The 23,628-nt window shown below is 39.0% G+C and overlaps 2 protein-coding genes across 3 annotated transcripts in view; one reads left to right on the top strand and one right to left on the bottom strand.

Annotated features, from left to right (window-relative positions):
* The window catches only part of caspa (caspase a), a 75,968-nt gene that overhangs the window by 10,646 nt on the left and 41,694 nt on the right, over positions 1 to 23,628 (bottom strand). The window lies entirely within an intron of this gene.
* LOC309483249 (uncharacterized protein) overlaps positions 6,131 to 23,628 on the top strand; it is a 33,748-nt gene continuing 16,250 nt past the window's right edge. The window contains exons 1-4 of the mRNA XM_082148955.1: positions 6,131 to 6,332; positions 6,737 to 6,840; positions 7,277 to 7,396; positions 8,243 to 8,336. Coding sequence (XP_082005081.1) covers positions 6,173 to 6,332; positions 6,737 to 6,840; positions 7,277 to 7,396; positions 8,243 to 8,275 — 417 coding nt within the window. The 5' untranslated portion in view covers positions 6,131 to 6,172 and the 3' untranslated portion in view covers positions 8,276 to 8,336. The remainder of the gene's footprint in view (positions 6,333 to 6,736; positions 6,841 to 7,276; positions 7,397 to 8,242; positions 8,337 to 23,628) is intronic.

Genomic DNA, 23,628 nt, shown 5'->3' with positions numbered 1-23,628 from the left:
TTCATGTATAACGTTGGGTTTGCATCTTTTCTCTTTAATCCAGAGCATTTGATGTTTTGTATCGATTATCTTTGAATTGATTATGAAATTGGCATGATACATTTACCTGACATAATAAATTGTTACATTTGATTATTCTGACTGACTTTGACATTATTTTCATTAAAGAGTTAAAAGGAATAGTCAAACATTCGCTCACATTTAATGATGCACAGATATCATTAAAACCTTTTCATTTATTGAGTCAGATGAAATAACGAGAAAATACAAATGAGAAAATGTATTGCATTTAATCAAAAAATACTTTGCCTCGAGAAAAGACAGTAACACGAAGAGACCTTCCGCGCTGGTCGGATGCCGGACTTTGGGCCGACCGAGCGCGAGCCTACAGTTACAATCGCAAAATATCCTTTAATCTGCCAGGAAAAACTGTGACTCAAACTGTGACACAACAAAGAAATGTCCATATGGAAATAGCTCTAAGATAATACAAGTCAGGACTTTAAAGTCATGTTCAGTTAAATAGACAAAATGATGCTGTCCTTCAACATTTTTTAAAGATTTTTTGTATCTGCACAAATTTGTTAGATCGGAAATCCCAACATGGCGGCCATATGCAACTAGCCCATTTCTCTAGTGTTCTTGGAACATGAACTAGTGAATCATTGAGCTGTAATCTGTGCTAATAAAACAGACGTTTCTAATCAATATTTGTTGTTTGCAGAAAAACAGGCAAAAGGGAAGAACATGTTCAAGAGAGGATGGAAGGCTCTGAAACAGTCCTTCCAAACCAAAACCAAAGTGCATCCTTTTGTGGCTGAGCAGGAATCACAGGTTTATCCAGACACAGATGGTGAGTCTCCAGTTATAACCACCCTGATTCATGGCCATTTCAGCCTGATGTTTCTGGTGTTAGTCTTCATTTTTCCTTCTCTACTCCTGTTGACTCCTCAAATATGCAGTAAAAAAAAAATTAAACACACAAAAAAACATATTTATGTAGTAAAGTCTGATATTTGAGAAACATCACTAACTTGGTCAGTTTTAAAAAAAAACATTTTTACTAAACTGTACTGTAAATGTTTCTTATGGTGTGACATAACAAAAAACTAAGAACATTTTCAATAAATACGAGACAGGCTTTGTTGTCATCCTTTCAAAACTGCTGAAAATCACACCATTTTAAGATGAGTGAAGATTGAAATCAAAAGATTGAAGTCTTTTAAGATTATTTAAATGGATATTTATATTTCTATTATTTCTGTGCTATATTTTATTTTTAAAATTTGCGATATTTACATATTTGTATATTTATAGTAGTCTCTCTGCACTGGTGTCTGCACAAACTCGCTAGATCGGAAATCTAAATGGCGGCCATATGCAACTAGCCCATTTCTCTAGTGTTCTTGGAACATGAACTAGTGAATCATTGAGCTGTAATCTGTGCTAATAAAACAGACGTTTCTAATCAATATTTGTTGTTTGCAGAAAAACAGGCAAAAGGGAAGAACATGTTCAAGAGAGGATGGAAGGCTCTGAAACAGTCCTTCCAAACCAAAACCAAAGTGCATCCTTTTGTGGCTGAGCAGGAATCACAGGTTCATCCAGACACAGATGGTGAGTCTCCAGTTATAACCACCCTGATTCATGGCCATTTCAGCCTGATGTTTCTGGTGTTAGTCTTCATTTTTCCTTCTCTACTCCTGTTGACTCCTCAAATATGCAGTAAAAAAAAAATTAAACACACAAAAAAACATATTTATGTAGTAAAGTCTGATATTTGAGAAACATCACTAACTTGGTCAGTTTTTTTAAAAACATTTTTACTAAACTGTACTGTAAATGTTTCTTATGGTGTGACATAACAAAAAACTAAGAACATTTTCAATAAATACGAGACAAGCTTTGTGGTCATCCTTTCAAAACTGCTGAAAATCACACCATTTTAAGATGAGTGAAGATTATATGTCCCTTATTGCAATACTCAACTGTTCTTTAAGATATTTTGAGCTAAATACACATCTTCTTTTATGCCAGGTCCCTCCAAGATGGAGCAAACGCCGGACACAAATCCTATGGATCATGACATGATGATGTGCCTGCCAGGACAGGTCTGTGAAGATCTGTGTGTGCCAGGTCCATCCAAGATTAAGAAAACACAGCATGCAGATCCTGTCGCTCCTAAACTGCCGCCTGTGCCAGAGCCCTCCAGTTGTGATCTGGATGACAGTGAGTCATTATTACCTTTGTTTCATGATACTAGTGCAAAATGCCCATGCAAAATCAGTTTTTGTGTGTGTGTTTAGTAATTGTTGGTTTGGTGCCCGTGAAAGAGACTGTGAACGCATTGAATTCAGGGAGCAGGCTAGGTTACTACAAATGATGGCCGTGAATAAAATATAATATTCAGAAGTAAACAGTGTAGCTGACAGAGGGTTTATATTATCAGAATGTTTATTTTTAAACCACAACCTTCTTGGGGCTTCTTTGACCGATATATTTACCGATATCTTTAGCATTTCTAATCAACAACGTCAAACTTGGCACTGCACTTACTCGTGCCCGTAGCGAGACACCTGTCAAGTTTGAAATCCATCGGACTAACGGTTCGAGAGATATGCGAATAACAGACACAGACAGACACACAGACAGACAGACGTTTCTGTAATTTATAGGTAGACTAGTGCAAAATGCCCGTGCAAAAGTTTTTGTGCACAAAATCAGTTTTTGTGTGTGTTTTTAGTAATTGTTGGTTTGGTGTGTTTGAGTGCTCATTGTTACAATTGCACAGCAAAAGTTCAGTGACATTTTTATTTGTGCATGGTTGAAAGCAAATACTGATACTGACATAATGACATACAATAAATGTGGAACATTGAACTACACGATTCAGGGAGCACTGCAGGCTACACAGGGAACTCCAAGCTACTTAAGCTCTCTGTGAGGGTCAAAAGCCAGAGTGGCTAGAGCGGCAAAAGCCAGTGTGTGCTTCTTTTACCGATATATATATTTACCCATATTTTTTGCATTTCTAATCCAAACAATGTCAAACTTGGCACTGCACTTTACTCATGCCCGTAGCGAGACACCTGTCAAGTTTGAAATCCATAGGAATAACGGTTCGAGAGATATGCGAATAAAACACACACACACACACACACACACACACACACACACACACACACACACACACACACACACACACACACACACACACACAGAAAGACGTTCCCATAATTTATAAATAGATATAATATACAGAAGTAAACGGCGCAGGTGCAAAATCAGTTTTTGTGTGCATTTTTAGTAATTGTTCTTTTCTTGTTCCCATCTATTGAACCAGAAACAAACACACGAAAATGAACCACAAGATATTTGCTTTTAACAGTAGCAACTGGAGTCTACCAACCAGAAAATTTTACATTTTCACACACACACACACACACACACACACACACACACACACACACACACACACACACACACACACACACACACACACACACACACAACAGACAGACAGACGTTTCTGTAATTTATAGATAGATTTCTGCCATCTGTTATTTTCTACTTTTCTACTAGGCTATAATTCTGATCCTCTGACATCACATAAAGTAACTTCTTGTAGCTGATTTGCAGCAGATCAGAAATCAAAAGATTGAAGTCTTTTAAGATTCTTTAAATGGATAATTTTATTTCTATTTGATATATTTCTGTGCTATATTTTATTTTTTAAATTTGGTTATATTTACATATTTGTATATTTACAGTAGGCATAATTGGTCCAGGAATCAGACATTGTGTATGTTCATGCACCATGAGTCCACGCTAATTTTCTCTTCATGTTCAGTAAAGTGAGCCAAATGAAATGAAAGCCAAATGAAGCCTGGAAATGTATGTTTTGTTTTTAATAAAAGATCAGATAAAATAAGAAAAATAACTTTACCGTTGAATTGGAATCACCAGGCTCCACCCTCGTAATCGTGATAATAGTGAAATAAAATGACTATTAATATTGTGAAATAATATGTTGGGACATTTATGCAGGCATTAAGCAGAAGTCGGGTGGATAGCGTGAACAATTCCCATTACTTTAGATTTGTAACATTACAGATAAGATTTGAATAGTAAAATGTAATTTTAATGTAAAACAATGGATAATTAATATTATAAAAAAATAAATAAAAAAAAAACAGTTTTTGATGTCTGAAATGTTCCATCCTCAGGCCGCGACGAATCCTGGACAACTGTTTCCACAGATTCTTCTTCGGATGAAGAACAGGTTTTGTCCAGGTCTGACAGCCTCGAAGAGTTTCTGTGTTCTCCGCTGCCGGGTCAAGTTCCTGTCGAGGCAACAGAGACATCAACTGGCCGAACTGCTCAGGGTGCCGTGGAGGCTTCTCCAGTGAACAAGAGCTCAACAGGTGAGATTGAAATAAGGCTGGGCAGTGCAAAGTCTACAGAAAGAGATTTTGCTATTTCATGCATAACTGAGTCAAGTTTTTAACATGTCCGCTCACATTTACTGTTGCTCGACCAGCACTGATATTTTTAAAATAAAACAATGAATCTAGCAAGCTAATAATTGTCTCATATTTTTCTGTTTGTTTTTCAGAGTCCTTTGAGTCTCTCTATAATGTGGAAAAGAAAATTGGATCCGGAGGATTTGGCAAGGTGTTCCACGGAACACGCAAATTTGATGGCAAAAAGGTAAATCTTACTGAATTGTACAAACATTTTGCTCTTGCATGCATCAAAACACATTTAAAACAATTTACAGATGGTTTAATACTTAGTACAAGGCCAGATGCTTGAATACTGTTACTGTTATTGAAACTGGGTCTTTTTTTTGTGCAGGTTGCCATCAAGCGGATACGCAAGATTGACAACGATTGCTATCTTAATATTGTAAGTTGGCCAAAACCTGAATGTGTGTTGAGTTGTTTAAGTGCAGATTACTGTAGTTAATACACCCGTAGGAAGCATTAGGTATAAATGTGATTAACAAATAAGCCAAGAGGCACCAAATAACTTTGAGCTGAAAAGGCTCTTTTGAACGCATCTAAAAAGATCAAAGAATAGAACATTTCAAAATAATGTTTTCTTCAGATTTTTACCCAGCTAACCTTCTGTCTGCTTGTTCTCTCTAGCCTGGGTATCCCGAACCTCTTGTTACAGAAGTGGCGCTGATGCTGATGATGAGGCGAGAACCCATAAGCCCCTACATCATACAACTATACGACTGGTTTGAACATCCTAGAAAATTCACTCTGGTTATAGAGTATCCGGGACCCTGCGAGACCTTGAAGGACGCAATTTCTCGAAGACCTTGGTCTGAGTTGTTTTCATATATCATCATGGCACAGGCTGTGATAGCAGTGACAGTCTGCTACGAACATGGTGTTTTCCATAGTGACATTCATGCTAAGAATTTCCTGTTGATGGTATTCGATCTCAAGCTGATAGACTTTGGCTGCGGTCAGCTATTTAGTAGTGAAGGCTACGAGAGCGACACATACAGGGGTGAGCATTTTGGGAGTGTGGAAACCTGAAGGACTTACTAATTATTTGATGATGCTTTAAAAAAAAAGCTCAACAATGTGAAAATGTCTTTCTTACAGGAGCTCCGGGATACTGCCCACCTGAAGTCTTGACAGAACCTCGATTCCACGCCGTCCCAGCAAATGTCTGGTCTCTAGGAGTGTTGCTGTACGAGTTGTCGAACAAATGTCTTCCTTTTTATAGTGCAACGGAAATCACACAAGCCAAAGTTACATTTAAAAACCCCAACTTATCCAAATGTGAGTGAATAATGATGATAACATTGATACACACACATAATGCAAACGATTTGTACAGAAAGTAAAAGGTTGTAGTGTGTCAGAATTTTTATATATAGCTCAACGTATAGCGAGAGCTGTTTTCAAAAATGCCAGGTCACATGGTCATGACTAACCAGTTCTCTCCTTATTAAAATGTGTACAGACTGCAGGGATCTGATTAGACAGTGTCTACACCGGGATCCATCTAAACGCCCCAGTTTAGAGCAGATGTTGCAACATCCATGGTTTGGAACATTTGTATCTCTTGATTTTGCCTCTATCATAAAACAATAGAACGCCGGAAGTAGCCGTGAAGCAGTGTACTGCGTCTTCCGGTTATTGCGTTCACCATGGCTGCCTGTTATCGCTGGACTACTTCGCTCTCGCATCTCCCAAAAGTTGGTCAAGACGATGTGGTGCGACTCGTGAATGAACACTCCAAGGTAAAATCTTCCATGCTGGAGAAAGGATACAAGTTCTTCTACGAGAATTTTATCTTTAATTATAGAGGTAAGTGGCTCGAATTCTGTTGGCGAGTTCTCGCTGATTGCTAGCTTGTTATGTTTAATAAGCTAATCGTCAGCTTGTTAGATAGGTTCAAATACAGCCAAAAAAAGGTATCCTATTGAATAGTTAGAACAATGTAACTGATTATTAATGCTATTAAGATATTTTGGCTTTCACTTGGGTATGTCAGTGTCAGTGATTATTAAACTTTTGCCTGAGGAGCCCAAATGGCTCTAGCTAACGTTAATGGCGCGAAGTTTGGATGGTCACTTTGGCTACATTAATGTTCCGAAATGCCATTGTGGCTGTTTAAGAATCACAGGTTAAGGTTAAGTTGTATGTGGTTAACATTAAATATTGAATCCTTTTTCAGTATGATGTGATAATATTTCCCCTTTTTACTGCAGTGTCAGATTTAGTGAGTGAGGAAGTGGTAGTGCAGGCAAGCTGCTACCGTTCTATGCGAAAGAATGAAGAGCCACATACACTGCAGGTTACATTGTCAGGAGTCCGAAATCATGCTCTAGTCCCTACTCATCAATTTGCTTTACTGGTTTCCTGTAGTCTTTTATCAACAGGACATCATGTAGATAGTAGCCTAATCTTTCTGATCCCTGATGGATTTCATCAGATTTTCAGTTTGGATCCAGACAGTGCTACAGTACCAAAATACACCACACTTGTAATGTGTAGTGAATAGAGTATGGTTTCAGAATCAGACCTAACGTTACACAGGTTCAGGTGCATTTGTTCAGTTCTTCTGCTGTTGCCTTAATTTTGTTCAAACTAGTTTCACAGTAATGTTCCTAGTGTCAAGTAAATGCTTCTTACTGTATTGCCTAAACATCCAAACTTGTGTTCTCCATTTCTAGATTGTGCTGCATGCCGTTAAACCTGTGGAATTAAATGGATGCTCCTGCTCGTGTGCTGCTGGAATGGCTTTATGCAACCATGTGGTAGCACTTCTGTTTCAAACGGCTCATTACTGCACCATGGGGCTGAAAACTGTGCCAACCCCACTGTCGTGCACCGGTGTGCTTCAATCATGGCACCGACCAAGGACACAGGTAAGTTTGTCAGATGCAAGTTGTGTGTTTAAAGTTTGTAAGTGCACACTGTTGGAACACTGATTCTTCACTACTGGTGTAGATGTTTCTGCACAGTGTATCCATCTACACCTCATCCATATTAATTGTTCACATGGTAATATAACATTTGTGTATGGAAGTAAAATAAATGACAAATGTTTTTTAAACAAAAAAGCTTGTTGAATTGCACTACTTGAAAAAAAAAAAAATGCATTGCATTAACCCTGCTTGCATTTTTATGGGCTGAAATTCAACATGGTTGTATATTTAAGCTGTGAATATTTCAATTTAAAACATTTCACACACGTTTTCATTAACAAAAATCCAACAATCCATATTCACCTTTCAGATTTCACTTCCAAAATATTAATTCCGTTTAAAAATACAACCTATAATATTTGACATGCAATTTTCGGTCCATTTTATTTTGGGCATGACGCACACCTTTTAGATTTTTGATATTTAATCAAATAAACTGTCAAATCATGTGTAAATATTGCTATTTTTCAGTAGGTCTACTGTATGTTCTCATATTTATTTTAATATCAACTAGGCCTATCTGAAAAGTTTGCATCATGCCTGACACCTACTTGAACATTTTACAGTTGGTTTTATGACTGTAAGTCATTCTCTTCAAGCTAGAAGTTAGAATTGTGTTGAAGCAGGGTGTCAGGTTTAGAGATGAATCAGACAGGTGATTAGAATAAAACAGTAATTTATTTGGAACAGAAGCACGGATCCATCAGATGTATAATTGAGTTGATATAGGCAATGTGGAATTGAATAATGAACTCAGCTGGAGAAATAACAGAATGTCTTTTGCAGATGGAGGTGACCAGGCTGGAGAACGGAAGATGAAGGAGATCAGCGGTGATGGCAGATGGTAAACAGGAACACAGACTGAAGATGAGTATCGCAGGTGAGTAGAACAGAGATTGTACCGTGTTGGACGATGATATATCCCAGGAACTGAACAGAGGTGGTGTGGAACTCGCACTTCTCCAGTTTTGAGATAAAGTTGGTGAGCTTGCAGTTTCTCAAGGACCTGCGTGATGTGGTGTCGATGTTCAGAGAGGTCTCGGGAGGAAATGAGGATGTCATCGATGTATACCACCACAAATCGATTGAGGAACTCCCAAAATACCTCATTCATGTAGCCCTGGAATACCGCTGGAGCGTTGGACAGGCAAAAAGGCATAACCCGGTATTCGTAGTGCCCAGAGGGTGTGATGAAATAATATAGAACGTTTTTGGGGCAGACCTTATGGAAGTAGAATAATGTCAAATGTTTTTGAAATAAAAAGCCTGTTGAATTGCACTACTTAAAAAAAATAGGCATTGCATTAACCATGCTTGCATTTTAATGCATTGTATTTTTAGTGCTTACATTTTTATGGGCTGAAATTCAACATGGTTGAATATTTAAGCTGTGAATATTTCAATTAAAAACATTTTAAACACCTTTTCATTATTAAAAATTCAATAATCCATATTCACCTTTCATATTTCACTTCCAAAATATTCAAACTGTTTAAAAATACAACCAATAATATTCAACAGGCAATTTTCGGTCCATTTTATTTCGCTTTGCAAATTCGCTTCCACAAATTCAGTGGTTCAAATTCGACAGTAAATTCAACATTGACGTCCAGGAACTGCAGGAAAAGCAGTAGATTGCTGAGCATACTCTCCATCTGCTGTTAGTCGACCTCACCATCAGATGGTGCAAAAGCGCTTGTTGCTGACGAAGACATTCATTCATAAAATGAAAATGATTATCTGTGTCAGTATATGCGGAAAAGATGATAAACACACAAAAGCTGTGTTTATGTTTCATTCAATAACTTCATTGTTACTTTCCCTGTGTATTCTACATGTCATCAGCTTTCTCTACCATGAACAGGATTATAATCGGTTTCCCTCAATACCTCATACTCAAGGATTTCCCTTCCGTTGATAGTGATATGAAAGACCAATCTTGCACCTTATTAGGGAAGTAGGCTGTAGGCTATTATATAGGCTACAGGCAAGAAGATGGACTCAGAATATGAACTTAACGCGCAAAGTTTCATGCTGAGCGTTTCGTGATATACTGGCATAAAATCAACACATACATATATATAGTATGCATACGTGTATTGCATTAGTCACAGCACTTGCATATTGTCCTCCTATTGTTAGTTTAACTGTAAATCGCTTTGGATAAAAGCGTCTGCTAAATAACTAAATGTAAAATTGGCTTGATATTGGACATTAGCACATTTAGGGACCGTCTCTAAAGTTGCATACAACATTGGGATACACGTTTCTAACTTCAATAGCAAACTTAAATTTATTTGAATAATTATCAAAAATCCAAAGGGTGCGCATTATGCCTGACACTAAATGAACACTTTACAGTTGGTTTTATGACTGTAAGTCGTTCTATTCAAATGCTATCGGAGTTAGAAACGTGTATACCAAAGTCGTATACACTTTAGAGACGGTCCCTAAATGTGCGAATGTCCAACATCAAGCCATCTGTATGCCAATCTATCACTGGGAAACGCTCAGCATTAAGCCTTGTTTATACTTTCGCCTGGCTCCGCAGCGCGAGTCTCCGCAGACTGCGCGCGCACCTCCCCAAACGGACGAGGCGTTTATACTTGACGCGCTCGCCGTTGTACTATTCTTTGAAACGATAGGGGGCGACTCAAGTAATTTTCCTCTAAACCATCAGGAATCAGCGGGTAGAAGAAGAAGCTATACACACGTGACAATGTTTATTTTAGTACACGGCCACCAATACCACACTACAAAAAGAATCGTTAAAACCCAGTAAACCCTGAGATTATTACTAGTGACAATAAAACAAAATATATGGATATGAGAATGTGTATACAATATAAATAAATTAACAATCTCTTATATTTTCTAATTTCACTAAACATTTCATTAAGTTTCGTGAACATTTTTATTAAACATGGACCTTTATGTTAATTAAAAACACTTTTTATGCTATTGTATGCTCATTTGTTAAATGTAAGCAACTCATTTAGACGTGCAAACTGGGTGCCGGTGTGGTCAGAAGTTCGAGCTCGGCCAGATTCGGCTCTAAAGCCTTGTTTATACTCGACGCGTCCACACGAGCGCGAAGTTGCGCGCGGCAAAAATGACGTCATTGCGGTGTGGGCGGTCGTGCGCGTTGGGTTCGCAAGACCCAATTTCGCCTGGCGGTGTGCGCGACATTTTTTGTAACAACGCGCGCGGCGCCGCATCCGAAGATGAACGACTTCGAGCCGAATCTGGCCGAGCTCGAACTTCTCACCACACGGCACCCAGTTTGCACGTCTAAATGAGTTGCTTACATTTAACAAATGAGCATACAATAGCATAAAAAGTGTTTTTAATGAACATAAAGGTCCATGTTTAATAAAAATGTTCACGAAACTTAATGAAATGTTTAGTGAAATTAGAAAATATAAGAGATTGTTAATTTATTTATATTGTAAATAATATATATATATTTTGTTTTATTGTCACTAGTAATAATCTCAGGGTTTACTGGGTTTTACACGATTCTTTTTGTATTGTGGTATTGGTGGCCGTGTACTAAAATAAACATTGTCACGTGTGTATAGCTTCTTCTTCTAACCGCTGATTCCTGATGGTTTAGAGGATAATCACTTGAGTCGCCCCCTATCGTTTCAAAGAATAGTACAACGGCGAGCGCGTCAAGTATAAACGCCTCGTCCGTTTGGGGAGGTGCGCGCGCAGTCTGCGGAGACTTGCGCTGCGGAGCCAGGCGAAAGTATAAACAAGGCTTAAGTCGTTCATCTTCGGATGCGGCGCCGCGCGCGTTGTTACAAAAAATGTCGCGCACACCGCCAGGCGAAATTGGGTCTTGCGAACCCAAAGCGCACGACCGCCCACACCGCAATGACGTCATTTTTGCCGCGCGCACCTTCGCGCTCGTGTGGACGCGTCGAGTATTAACAAGGCTTTAAGCTTTGCGCGTTATTCTGAGTCCATCTGCTTGCCTGCGAGTTTGGTCTTTTATATCACTGTAGTCCATTAAGCTACGTTAAGCGTACATGGTTGTATATGTCCTGCAGGGGAATCCTTAAGTATTGAGGGAAACCCTAATAGCCTGCATGCAGCACATCGCCACAGTATAAAGTTAAGGCAACTAAACAACCAAGAGAAATATATGTCAACCTCAAAAATGTAACATTGGATCTGTATATCCGCATCGGGGAATAACATTATAATCTCATTCACGGTAGAGAAAGAGGCATGTAGGCTACACAGGAAAAGTAACCGTGAAGGCACTGAATTTAACATAAAACAGCCGTCATAATAATCACAAATACACTTACATTGCTGTAAATGAGTTTTATGAATGAATGACTTGTTCTAACTGTTGCTGGTCTTCAACACGCGCTTTTGCACCATCTGCTGGTGAGGTAGACTAACAGCAGATGGAGAGTATGCTCGGCAATCTACTGCTTTTCCTGCAGTTCCTGGACGTCAATGTTGAATTTACTGTCGAATTTGAACCACTGAATTTGTGGAAGCGAATTTGCAAAGCGAAATAAAATGGACCGAAAATTGCCTGTTGAATATTATTGGTTGTATTTTTAAACAGTTTGAATATTTTGGAAGTGAAATATGAAAGGTGAATATGGATTATTGAATTTTTTATAATGAAAAGGTGTTTGAAATGTTTTTAATTGAAATATTCACAGCTTAAATATTCAACCATGTTGAATTTCAGCCCATAAAAATGTAAGCACTAAAAATACAATGCATTAAAATGCAAGCATGGTTAATGCAATGCCTATTTTTTTTCAATTAGTGCAATTCAACAGGCTTTTTATTTCAAAAACATTTGACATTATTTTACTTCCATAAGACCTGACCTGTTGAAAAGAGATGGTATTCATCCCTCCTGGGATGGTGCTGCTCTTCTCTCTAGTAATATGGCACATAGTCTTAGAGCTCAAACTTGACAATCTGGGCCTCAGGTCAGGAAGCAGACAGACTGGCTAAACCGACCGTCTGCTAGCTGTCTCACGTCACCAAGGTCAGATAAATCCCATCACAAAGAGCCTCTTTCACCTAGATATCATCATATAGAGACTGTGTCTGTTCCCCAAATTAGGACATACAAAAAACTCCTAAACCCATTCAAGGGTAAAAATTTAATTGATGTTCATCAAATAAAAAACAGATATAATACTGATGAACAAATGATAAAGCTCGGGTTGCTGAATATTCGATCCCTTACTTCAAAAGCACTTATTGTTAATGATATGATTACAGACTATAATCTAGATGTGCTGTGTTTGACAGAAACGTGGCTAAAACCAAACGATTACATTAGGCAAGGCAAGGCAAGGCAAGTTTATTTATATAGCACATTTCATACACAATGGCAATTCAAAGTGCTTTACATAGGAGAAATTAAAATAATTAAAAGAATAAGAATAATTAAAACAGTTTAGAAAAATAAAATAAAATACAGTACAGTACAAACAGTCGGACGAACAGCGGCACAGTGCTCATTCAGTAAATGCATAGCTAAACAGATGTGTTTTGAGTCTGGATTTGAATGTGACCACTGTAGGAGCACATCTGATCTCTTCTGGAAGCTGGTTCCAGCTGCGGCTGGCATAATAGCTAAAAGCAGACTCGCCATGTTTAGAGTGAACCCTTGGTATTTCTAGCTGATATGATCCTAATGATCTGAGTGATCTGTTGGGTTTATATTCAGTGAGCATATCTGCAATGTATTGAGGTCCTAGGCCATTGAATGACTTATATACCAGTAATAATACTTTAAAATCAATCCTAAATCTAACTGGGAGCCAGTGTAAAGACCTGAGAACTGGTGTGATATGTTCATATTTTCTGGTTCTGCTCAGAATCCTGGCGGCAGCGTTCTGTATGAGCTGCAACTGTCTTATGGTCTTTTTGGGAAGGCCAGTGAGGAGTCCATTACAATAATCCACCCTGCTGGTGATGAAAGCATGTAAGTTTCTCTAAGTCTTGTCTGGAAACAAAGCATCTAATTCTTGCAATATTTTTTAGATGATAGTATGCTGATTTAGTTATTGCTTTGACATGACTACTGAAACTAAGGTCTGACTCTAGTGTCACACCAAGATTCCTGACTTGATTTTTAGTTGTTTGACCCTAGAGTGAAGGTATGCGTTCACCTTGAGAACTTCATCTTTGTTTCCAAACGCAATGACTTCAGTTTTGTCTTTGTTTAATTGAAGAAAGTTTTGACACATCCAACTGTTGACTTCGTCAATGCATTGGCACAGGGAGTCAATTGGGCTGTAATCGTTAGGGCGAAAGGGCTAAGTAGATCTGTGTGTCGTCGGCATAGCTGTGGTAAGCAATTTGGTTATTTCTCATTATTTGGCTCATTGGGAGCATATACAGGTTGAACAAGAGTGGCGCAAGAATTGAGCCTTGAGGGACTCCGCATGTCATGGATGTCCACTCAGACTTATGGTCTCCCTATACTCACATAATAACCTCTCCCATCTAAGTATGACCTGAACCATTTTAGGACTATCCCCAGAAAGGCCCACCCAGTTTCCAGCCTGTCAAGAGTATTTTATGATCGACAGTGTCAAATGCAGCACTGAGGTCGAGTAGTACCAGCACTGATAATTTTCCTGAATCAGTATTTAAGCGAATATCGATTAAGCGATATATAGATTGAAAATTGTCAAAGTATCCATTCGAGCTTAAGAATTTGTTCAGCTGATTGAAGATAACTTTTTCTATGATCTTGCCTATTAAAGGAAGGATTTGAGATCGGTCTATAGTTGCTTAATATGGTCTTATCCAGATTGCTCTTTTTCAGGAGGGGCTTGACAACTGTAGTTTTCAGGGAGTTTGGAACAACTCCCAGAGAGAAGTGAGGCACTTACCACTTCTAAAAGATCTGCTTCTAAACTGTAAACACACTTTTGAAAAAAGATGTGGGAAGTGTGTCAAGGGCGCATGTTGATGTTTTAAGGTGCTGTACGGTTTCTTCCAAAATTTTGCCATCAATTTCTTTGAAATCAGACATAGTAACTACTAGGGATGTCCCAATACCACTTTTTCACTTCCGATACGATATCAGCTTTGGCTATTTGCCGATACCGATATCAATCCGATATTTTATTTTATTCTTGAACTGGTTTTATTTATTCTTGAACTGGTTTTCAATCTGGTTTCCGACCCTGTTGATTTTCTCCTTGATTCTTTTAACTCAAAAGTTAAAAGTGCAATTGATGATATTGCTCCTGTGAAAGTCAGGAATAAGAGTGGCAGACAAAAAGCACCTTGGAGAAACTCAACAGCAGTGCAAAATATGAAAAGACAATGCAGAAAAGCAGAGCGCATGTGGCGGAAGACAAAACTTGTAGTCCATTATATTATAACATCTACAAAGACAGCCTGCATGCTTTCAATATGGAACTAGGCAAAGCTAGACAGACTTTCTTCTCAAATATTATAAACTGCAATTTAAACAACACACGCACTCTTTTTGCTACTGTAGAGAGACTGACAAACCCCCCAAGCCAGATTCCCAGTGAAATGCTCTCAAACAGCAAGTGCAGTGAGTTTGCTTCTTTCTTCTCTGACAAAATCAATAATATCAGACAGGTGATCAGCACATCATTGAGTTGCGCTGGGGTCAGACAGATTAGACCACCTGAAAAAGTAGTAACTTTGTCTGATTTCAATAAAATTGATGGCAAAATTTTGGTAGAAACCGTACAGCACCTTAAAACATCAACATGCGCTCTTGACACACTTCCCACATCTTTTTTCAAAAGTGTGTTAAACAGTTTAGAAGCAGGTCTTCTAGAAGTGGTAAATGCCTCACTTCTCTCTGGGAGTTTTCCAAACTCCCTGAAAACTGCAGTTTTCAAGCCCCACAATCTGGATAAGACCATATTAAGCAACTATAGACCGATCTCAAATCTTCCTTTCATAGGCAAGATCATAGAAAAAGTTATCTTCAATCAGCTGAACAAATTCTTAAGCTCGAATGGATACTTTGACAATTTTCAATCTGGTTTCCGACCGCATCACAGCACAGAGACAGCGCTGTGCTCATAAAGATAATAAACGATATTCGCTTAAATACTGATTCAGGCAAATTATCAGTGCTGGTACTACTCGACCTCAGTGCTGCATTTGACACTGTCGATCATAACATACTTCTTGACAGGCTGGAAAACTGGGTGGGGCTTTCTGGGATAGTCCTAAAATGGTTCAGGTCATACTTAGATGGAAGAGGTTATTATGTGAGTATAGGAGACCATAAGTCTGAGTGGACATCCATGACATGCGGAGTCCCTCAAGGCTCAATTCTTGCGCCACTCCTGTTCAACCTGTATATGCTCCCAATGAGCCAAATAATGAGAAAGAACCAAATCTCTTACCACAGCTATGCAGACGACACACAGATCTACTTAGCCCTATCGCCTAACGATTACAGCCCAATTGACTCCCTGTGCCAATGCATTGATGAAGTCAACAGTTGGATGTGCCAAAACTTTCTTCAGTTAAACAAAGATAAAACTGAAGTCATTGCGTTTGGAAACAAAGATGAAGTTCTCAAGGTGAACGCATACCTTCACTCTAGGGGTCAAACAACTAAAAATCAAGTCAGGAATCTTGGTGTGACACTAGAGTCAGACCTTAGTTTCAGTAGTCATGTCAAAGCAATAACTAAATCAGCATACTATCATCTAAAAAATATTGCAAGAATTAGATGCTTTGTTTCCAGACAAGACTTAGAGAAACTTGTGCATGCTTTCATCACCAGCAGGGTGGATTATTGTAATGGACTCCTCACTGGCCTTCCCAAAAAGACCATAAGACAGTTGCAGCTCATACAGAACGCTGCTGCCAGGATTCTGAGCAGAACCAGAAAATATGAACATATCACACCAGTCCTCAGGTCTTTACACTGGCTCCCAGTTAGATTTAGAATTGATTTCAAAGTATTATTACTGGTATATAAATCATTCAATGGCCTAGGACCTCAATACATTGCAGATATGCTCACTGAATATAAACCCAACAGATCACTCAGATCATTAGGATCATATCAGCTAGAAATACCAAGGGTTCACTCTAAACATGGTGAGTCTGCTTTTAGCTATTATGCCAGCCGCAGCTGGAACCAGCTTTCAGAAGAGATCAGATGTGCTCCTACAGTGGTCACATTCAAATCCAGACTCAAAACACTTTTGTTTAGCTATGCATTTACTGAATGAGCACTGTGCCGCTGTTCGTCCGACTGTACTGTACTGTATTTCATTTTATTTTTCTAAACTGTTTTAATTATTCTTATTTCTTTTTATTATTTTAATTTCTTCTATGTAAAGCACTTTGAATTGCCATTGTGTATGAAATGTGCTATATAAATAAACTTGCCTTGCCTAATACTCCTAATAATAAAATATATGGAAGCACTTTGCTCAATTAGCCACATAAAAACATCTCACTCAAATGGAGAACAAATACTTCTCCAGTATATAGTCCACAACAACAGTTGATAATGAAAGACTGCCACACTTTATTCAAAAGACCTTGAGATATGTTTGATAACCTGAATGAATTTAAAATTAATTTGCTATATTTTAGATCAATATATTTGTTTCCTTAAAATTTTAATTAACTTTAACTTTATTCTAATCTGAATTATAAATCATTTATTTCTGTATAAAATAATACTACTTTTAAAAACACATTTGATTTTCTTTTTTAATCAATGTAGAATGTGTAAATTAAAAATAAACAGATTAGTGCTCTGTTTTAGGACAAGAAATGAAAACCAATGCAATATGATGAATGTCCAAAAGATGAGATCATTTTTGCTTTTAAACAGCGTGTGTGTGTCTGTGTGTGTGTGTGTGTGTGTGTGTGTGTGTGTGTGTGTGTGTGATTTTGGTTGGGTGACAGTTACAGTTTGACAAGAGTTTATAGTTTGACAAAAGCACAATGTTGTGTTTTACACAAATATAAGTAGGCTAAACCCTTTTTGCAGTTTTAATGATGTCCTGTATGAAAATGACGGAGTATGTTTTTATGTTTCCACTGTTCGATGGCGCCCGTGCCTCTCTCTCTCTGACACACACACACACACACACACACACACACACACATTCCAGCATTGCAATCTTGACATCGCAGCCTGTTCATTTTGCTGCATTCACACCAAACGCGAAAAGAGCGTCAAATCCGCGTCTAGTTCGATGATTGAACAGTTTGAATCCATTCGCGCGTCCAAAGTGAATAGGACGCGCCGTGCGCGTATAATGATAAAGCGAGCATTTGAAGCGATATAGACGCGCGTTCAGAGCTAAGGCGGGGCTACAGATTAGGTGTCCGTCCCTAAAGAACCCGCATATGTCTATGCGCGTATCTAACAGTATCGTTAGTTCCGTATTACATTAAATAATGTGCACGCGAGTTTTATTTATTTTTATACCGTGTATTCTCTGTGTAAATCCATGCACCGAACGTACGTTCAGTACGAATACATGTACCGTTCCACCCCTAATAGGTATCGTATCGTATCATTTTTTTTCTCCCCTCCGATATCCGATCTAGCGTTTTGGGCCAGTATCGGCACGATACCGATGCCGTGGATCGGATCGGGACATCCCTAGTAACTACTTCCTCAGGCGGTCTGATCTGTCTGACCCCAGCGCAACTCAAGGATGTGCTGATCACCTTTCTGATATTATTGATTTTCTCAGAGAAGAAAGAAGCAAACTCACTGCACTTGTTGTCTGAGAGCATTTCACTGGGAATCTGGCTTGGGGGGTTTGTCAGTCTCTCTACAGTAGCAAAAAGAGTGCTTGTGTTGTTTAAATTGCTGTTTATAATATTTGAGAAGAAAGTCTGTCTAGCTTTGCCTAGTTCCATATTGAAAGCATGCAGGCTGTCTTTGTAGATGTTATAATGGACTACAAGTTTTGTCTTCCGCCACATGCGCTCTGCTTTTCTGCATTGTCTTTTCATAATTTGCACTGCTGTTGAGTTTCTCCAAGGTGCTTTTTGTCTGCCACTCTTCTTCCTGACTTTAACAGGAGCAATATCATCAATTACATTTTTAACTTTTGTGTTAAAAGAATCAAGGAGAAAATCAACAAAATCAAGTCTGCAGATATGCTTGGTGTTAAGGATATAGCCTTCATAAATAGTGCACTAGTGTTCTCATTTAAGCATCTCTTCTTGACAGACACAGATCTAGCTTCAGTGGCAGGAGAGATCAATATATCAAAGAAAATACAGAAATGATCTGTTTTCAGGGAGTTTGGAAAACTCCCAGAGAGAAGTGAGGCATTTACCACTTCTAGAAGCATCACAAAAAGAAGTGCTTTTTGTCTGCCACTCTTCTTCCTGACTTTAACAGGAGCAATATCATCAATTACACTTTTAACTTTTGAGTTAAAAGAATCAAGGAGAAAATCAACAGAGTCTGCAGATATGCTTGGTGTTAAGCTTGGTATGTTTAACACACTTTTGCCTTCATAAATAGTACACTAGTGTTCTCATTTAAGCATCTCTTCTTGACAGACACAGATCTAGCTTCAGTGGCATGTAGGGGTATAACGATATTCAAACCGAACCGAAAAACGAAGTCGTCCTTGGGTGCTGAATCTTGGAGCAGTTCTAATGTGTCTGTCTGTGGTGAGCTCTGTGGGCAGGGCTCAGCTGAGATTGTGTCCGTGAGCAGAGGTTGTTGTGGCGGAGTGTCCTTGTGTGATATGTCAACCGCATGTCCATTTTGCTGCTGAAGTGAAGTCCCGTGGTCATTCATACTGTGTCCAGGTGTGTGTGTGCCGTTCAGATTGGCACACACTGCAGAAGGATGATTGAGGGAGAAGTAGATATTGTCCTTTAACACTCTTGAACCAAGTTTGTTTGGGTGATGGCCATCCCGGTGAAACAGTTGTCTCTGACTCCAGAAAAGATTGAAGTTGTCAATGAAGTTCACTCCTTTTATATTGCAGGTTTTTTGCAGCCATGTATTAAGTAGGGATGTCCCGATCCGATCCACGGCATCGGTATCGTGCCGATACTGGCCCAAAACGCTAGATCGGATATCGGAGGGGAGAAAAAAAATTATCCGATACCTATTAGTGGTGCATGGATTTACACATAGAATACACGGTATAAAAATAAATAAAACTCGCGTATAGACATATGCGGGTTCTTTAGGGACACCTAATCTGTAGCCCTGCCTTAGCTCTGAACGCGCATCTATATCGCTTCAAATGCTCGCTTTATCATTATACGCGCATGGCGCGTCCTATTCGCTTTGGACGCGCGAATGGATTCAAACTGTTCAATCATCAAACTAGACGTGAATTTGACGCTCTATTCGCGTTTGGTGTGAATGCAGCAAAATGAACAGGCTGCGATGTCAAGATTGCAATGCTGGAATGTGTGTGTGTGTGTCAGAGAGAGAGAGGCACGGGCGCCATCGAACAGTGGAAACATAAAAACATACTCCGTCATTTTCATACAGTTTGACAAAAGCACAATGTTGTGTTTTACACAAATATAAGTAGGCTAAACACTTTTTGCAGTTTTAATGATGTCCTGTATGAAAATGACGGAGTATGTTTTTATGTTTCCACTGTTCGATGGCGCCCGTGCCTCTCTCTCTCTGACACACACACACATACACACACATTCCAGCATTGCAATCTTGACATCGCAGCCTGTTCATTTTGCTGCATTCACACCAAACGCGAATAGAGCGTCAAATTCGCGTCTAGTTTGATGATTGAACAGTTTGAATCCATTCGCGCGTTCAGAGCTAAGGCAGGGCTACAGATTAGGTGTCCCTAAAGAACCCGCATATGTCTATACGCGAGTTTTATTTATTTTTATACCGTGTATTCTATGTGTAAATCCATGCAGCCCTAATAGGTATCGGATAATTTTTTTTCTCCCCTCCGATATCCGATCTAGCGTTTTGGGCCAGTATCGGCACGATACCGATGCCGTGGATCGGATCGGGACATCCCTACTTAATACATGGCAGCAAAAAACCTGCAATATAAAAGGAGTGAACTTCATTGACAACTTCAATCTTTTCTGAAGTCAGAGACAACTGTTTCACCGGGATGGCCATCACCCAAACAAACTTGGTTCAAGAGTGTTAAAGGACAATATCTACTTCTCCCTCAATCATCCTTCTGCAGTGTGTGCCAATCTGAACGGCACACACACACCTGGACACAGTATGAATGACCACGGGACTTCACTTCAGCAGCAAAATGGACATGCGGTTGACATATCACACAAGGACACTCCGCCACAACAACCTCTGCTCACGGACACAATCTCAGCTGAGCCCTGCCCACAGAGCTCACCACAGACAGACACATTAGAACTGCTCCAAGATTCAGCACCCAAGGACGACTTCGTTTTTCGGTTCGGTTTGAATATCGTTATACCCCTACCTGCCACTGAAGCTAGATCTGTGTCTGTCAAGAAGAGATGCTTAAATGAGAACACTAGTGTACTATTTATGAAGGCAAAAGTGTGTTAAACATACCAAGCTTAACACCAAGCATATCTGCAGACTCTGTTGATTTTCTCCTTGATTCTTTTAACTCAAAAGTTAAAAGTGTAATTGATGATATTGCTCCTGTTAAAGTCAGGAAGAAGAGTGGCAGACAAAAAGCACTTCTTTTTGTGATGCTTCTAGAAGTGGTAAATGCCTCACTTCTCTCTGGGAGTTTTCCAAACTCCCTGAAAACAGATCATTTCTGTATTTTCTTTGATATATTGATCTCTCCTGCCACTGAAGCTAGATCTGTGTCTGTCAAGAAGAGATGCTTAAATGAGAACACTAGTGCACTATTTATGAAGGCTATATCCTTAACACCAAGCATATCTGCAGACTCTGTTGATTTTCTCCTTGATTCTTTTAACACAAAAGTTAAAAATGTAATTGATGATATTGCTCCTGTTAAAGTCAGGAAGAAGAGTGGCAGACAAAAAGCACCTTGGAGAAACTCAACAGCAGTGCAAATTATGAAAAGACAATGCAGAAAAGCAGAGCGCATGTGGCGGAAGACAAAACTTGTAGTCCATTATAACATCTACAAAGACGGCCTGCATGCTTTCAATATGGAACTAGGCAAAGCTAGACAGACTTTCTTCTCAAATATTATAAACAGCAATTTAAACAACACAAGCACTCTTTTTGCTACTGTAGAGAGACTGACAAACCCCCCAAGCCAGATTCCCAGTGAAATGCTCTCAGACAACAAGTGCAGTGAGTTTGCTTCTTTCTTCTCTGAGAAAATCAATAATATCAGAAATGTGATCAGCACATCCTTGAGTTGCGCTGGGGTCAGACAGATCAGACCGCCTGAGGAAGTAGTTACTAGGGATGTCCCGATCCGATCCACGGCATCGGTATCGTGCCGATACTGGCCCAAAACGCTAGATCGGATATCGGAGGGGAGGAAAAAAATGATACGATACGATACCTATTAGGGGTGGAACGGTACATGTATTCGTACTGAACGTACGTTCGGTGCATGGATTTACACAGAGAATACACGGTATAAAAATAAATAAAATTCGCGTGCACATTATTTAATGTAATACGGAACTAACGATACTGTTAGATACGCGCATAGACATATGCGGGTTCTTTAGGGACGGACACCTAATCTGTAGCCCCGCCTTAGCTCTGAACTCCTGTCCTATTCACTTTGGACGCGCGAATGGATTCAAACTGATCAATCATCGAACTAGACGCGAATTTGACGCTCTATTCGCGTTTGGTGTGAATGCAGCAAAATGAACAGGCTGCGATGTCAAGATTGCAATGCTGGAATGTGTGTGTGTGTGTGTGTGTGTGTGTGTGTGTGTGTGTGTCAGAGAGAGAGAGGCACGAGCGCCATCGAACAGTGGAAACATAAAAACATACTCCGTCATTTTCATACAGGACATCATTAAAACTGCAAAAAGTGTTTAGCCTACTTATATTTGTGTAAAACACAACATTGTGCTTTTGTCAAACTGTAAACTCTTGTCAAACTGTAACTGTCACCCAACCAAAATCACACACACACACACACAGACACACACACACGCTGTTTAAAAGCAAAAATGATCTCATCTTTTGGACATTCATCATATTGCATTGGTTTTCATTTCTTGTCCTAAAACAGAGCACTAATCTGTTTGTTTTTAATTTACACATTCTACATTGATTAAAAAAGAAAATCAAATGTGTTTTTAAAAGTAGTATTATTTTATACAGAAATAAATGATTTATAATTCAGATTAGAATAAAGTTAAAGTTAATAAAAATTTTAAGGAAACAAATATATTGATCTAAAATATAGCAAATTAATTTTAAATTCATTCAGGTTACCAAACATATCTCAAGGTCTTTTGAATAAAGTGTGGCAGTCTTTCATTATCAACTGTTGTTGTGGACTATATACTGGAGAAGTATTTGTTCTCCATTTGAGTGAGATGTTTTTATGTGGCTAATTGAGCAAAGTGCTTCCATATATTTTATTATTAGTAGTATTAGTTCAAGAATAAAATAAAAATATCGGATTGATATCGGTATCGGCAAATAGCCAAAGCTGCGGCATCGGTATCGTATCGGAAGTGAAAAAGTGGTATCGGGACATCCCTAGTATTAAGCCCAAGCAACCGTGAAAACCTGTTTGTTCCTCTTGCTGGGAGTGGTCCACTGATGAATGTTTGAACTTTCAGTCTTTTAAGTGTTTCAAAAAGTTCATTGAAATCCTTCTTAAGGAGTTCTGACTGCTCTTTATGAATATCATTCTTCCCCACATGAATGATGAGTCGATTTGCAGTCTTATGTTTCATCAGAATGTTCTGAAGTTCCCTGTTTATATCAGAAGTTGTTGCTTGTGGAAGGCCGCACGTAGTTGTATCCCTGCCGCTAATGTTTCTGATTATGGAGTCCCCCACTATCAGAGTCCTGGGCTCGGCTGCGCTCTGAGCTGAGTGTCGCTGTCTGCTCGACCTTGAGCGCCAGTTAGCATCAGTGTTAGCTACTGGCTGATTCAGTCTGTGTTCGATCACATTCATCACGTTTGGGGATTCCTCATTTACATTCATTAGTACTTGAAATCTGTTTCTCAAGATGTATAGGCGGTGGTAGGAGACCAGTGTTTGCAATCCTT

This window comes from Leuciscus leuciscus, assembly GCF_965113295.1.
Source record: "Leuciscus leuciscus genome assembly, chromosome: 20".
Classification (NCBI taxonomy): domain Eukaryota; kingdom Metazoa; phylum Chordata; class Actinopteri; order Cypriniformes; family Leuciscidae; genus Leuciscus; species Leuciscus leuciscus.
The sequence above is the reverse complement of the archived record's forward strand: the minus strand, read 5'-3'. Positions and strand labels throughout refer to the sequence as shown.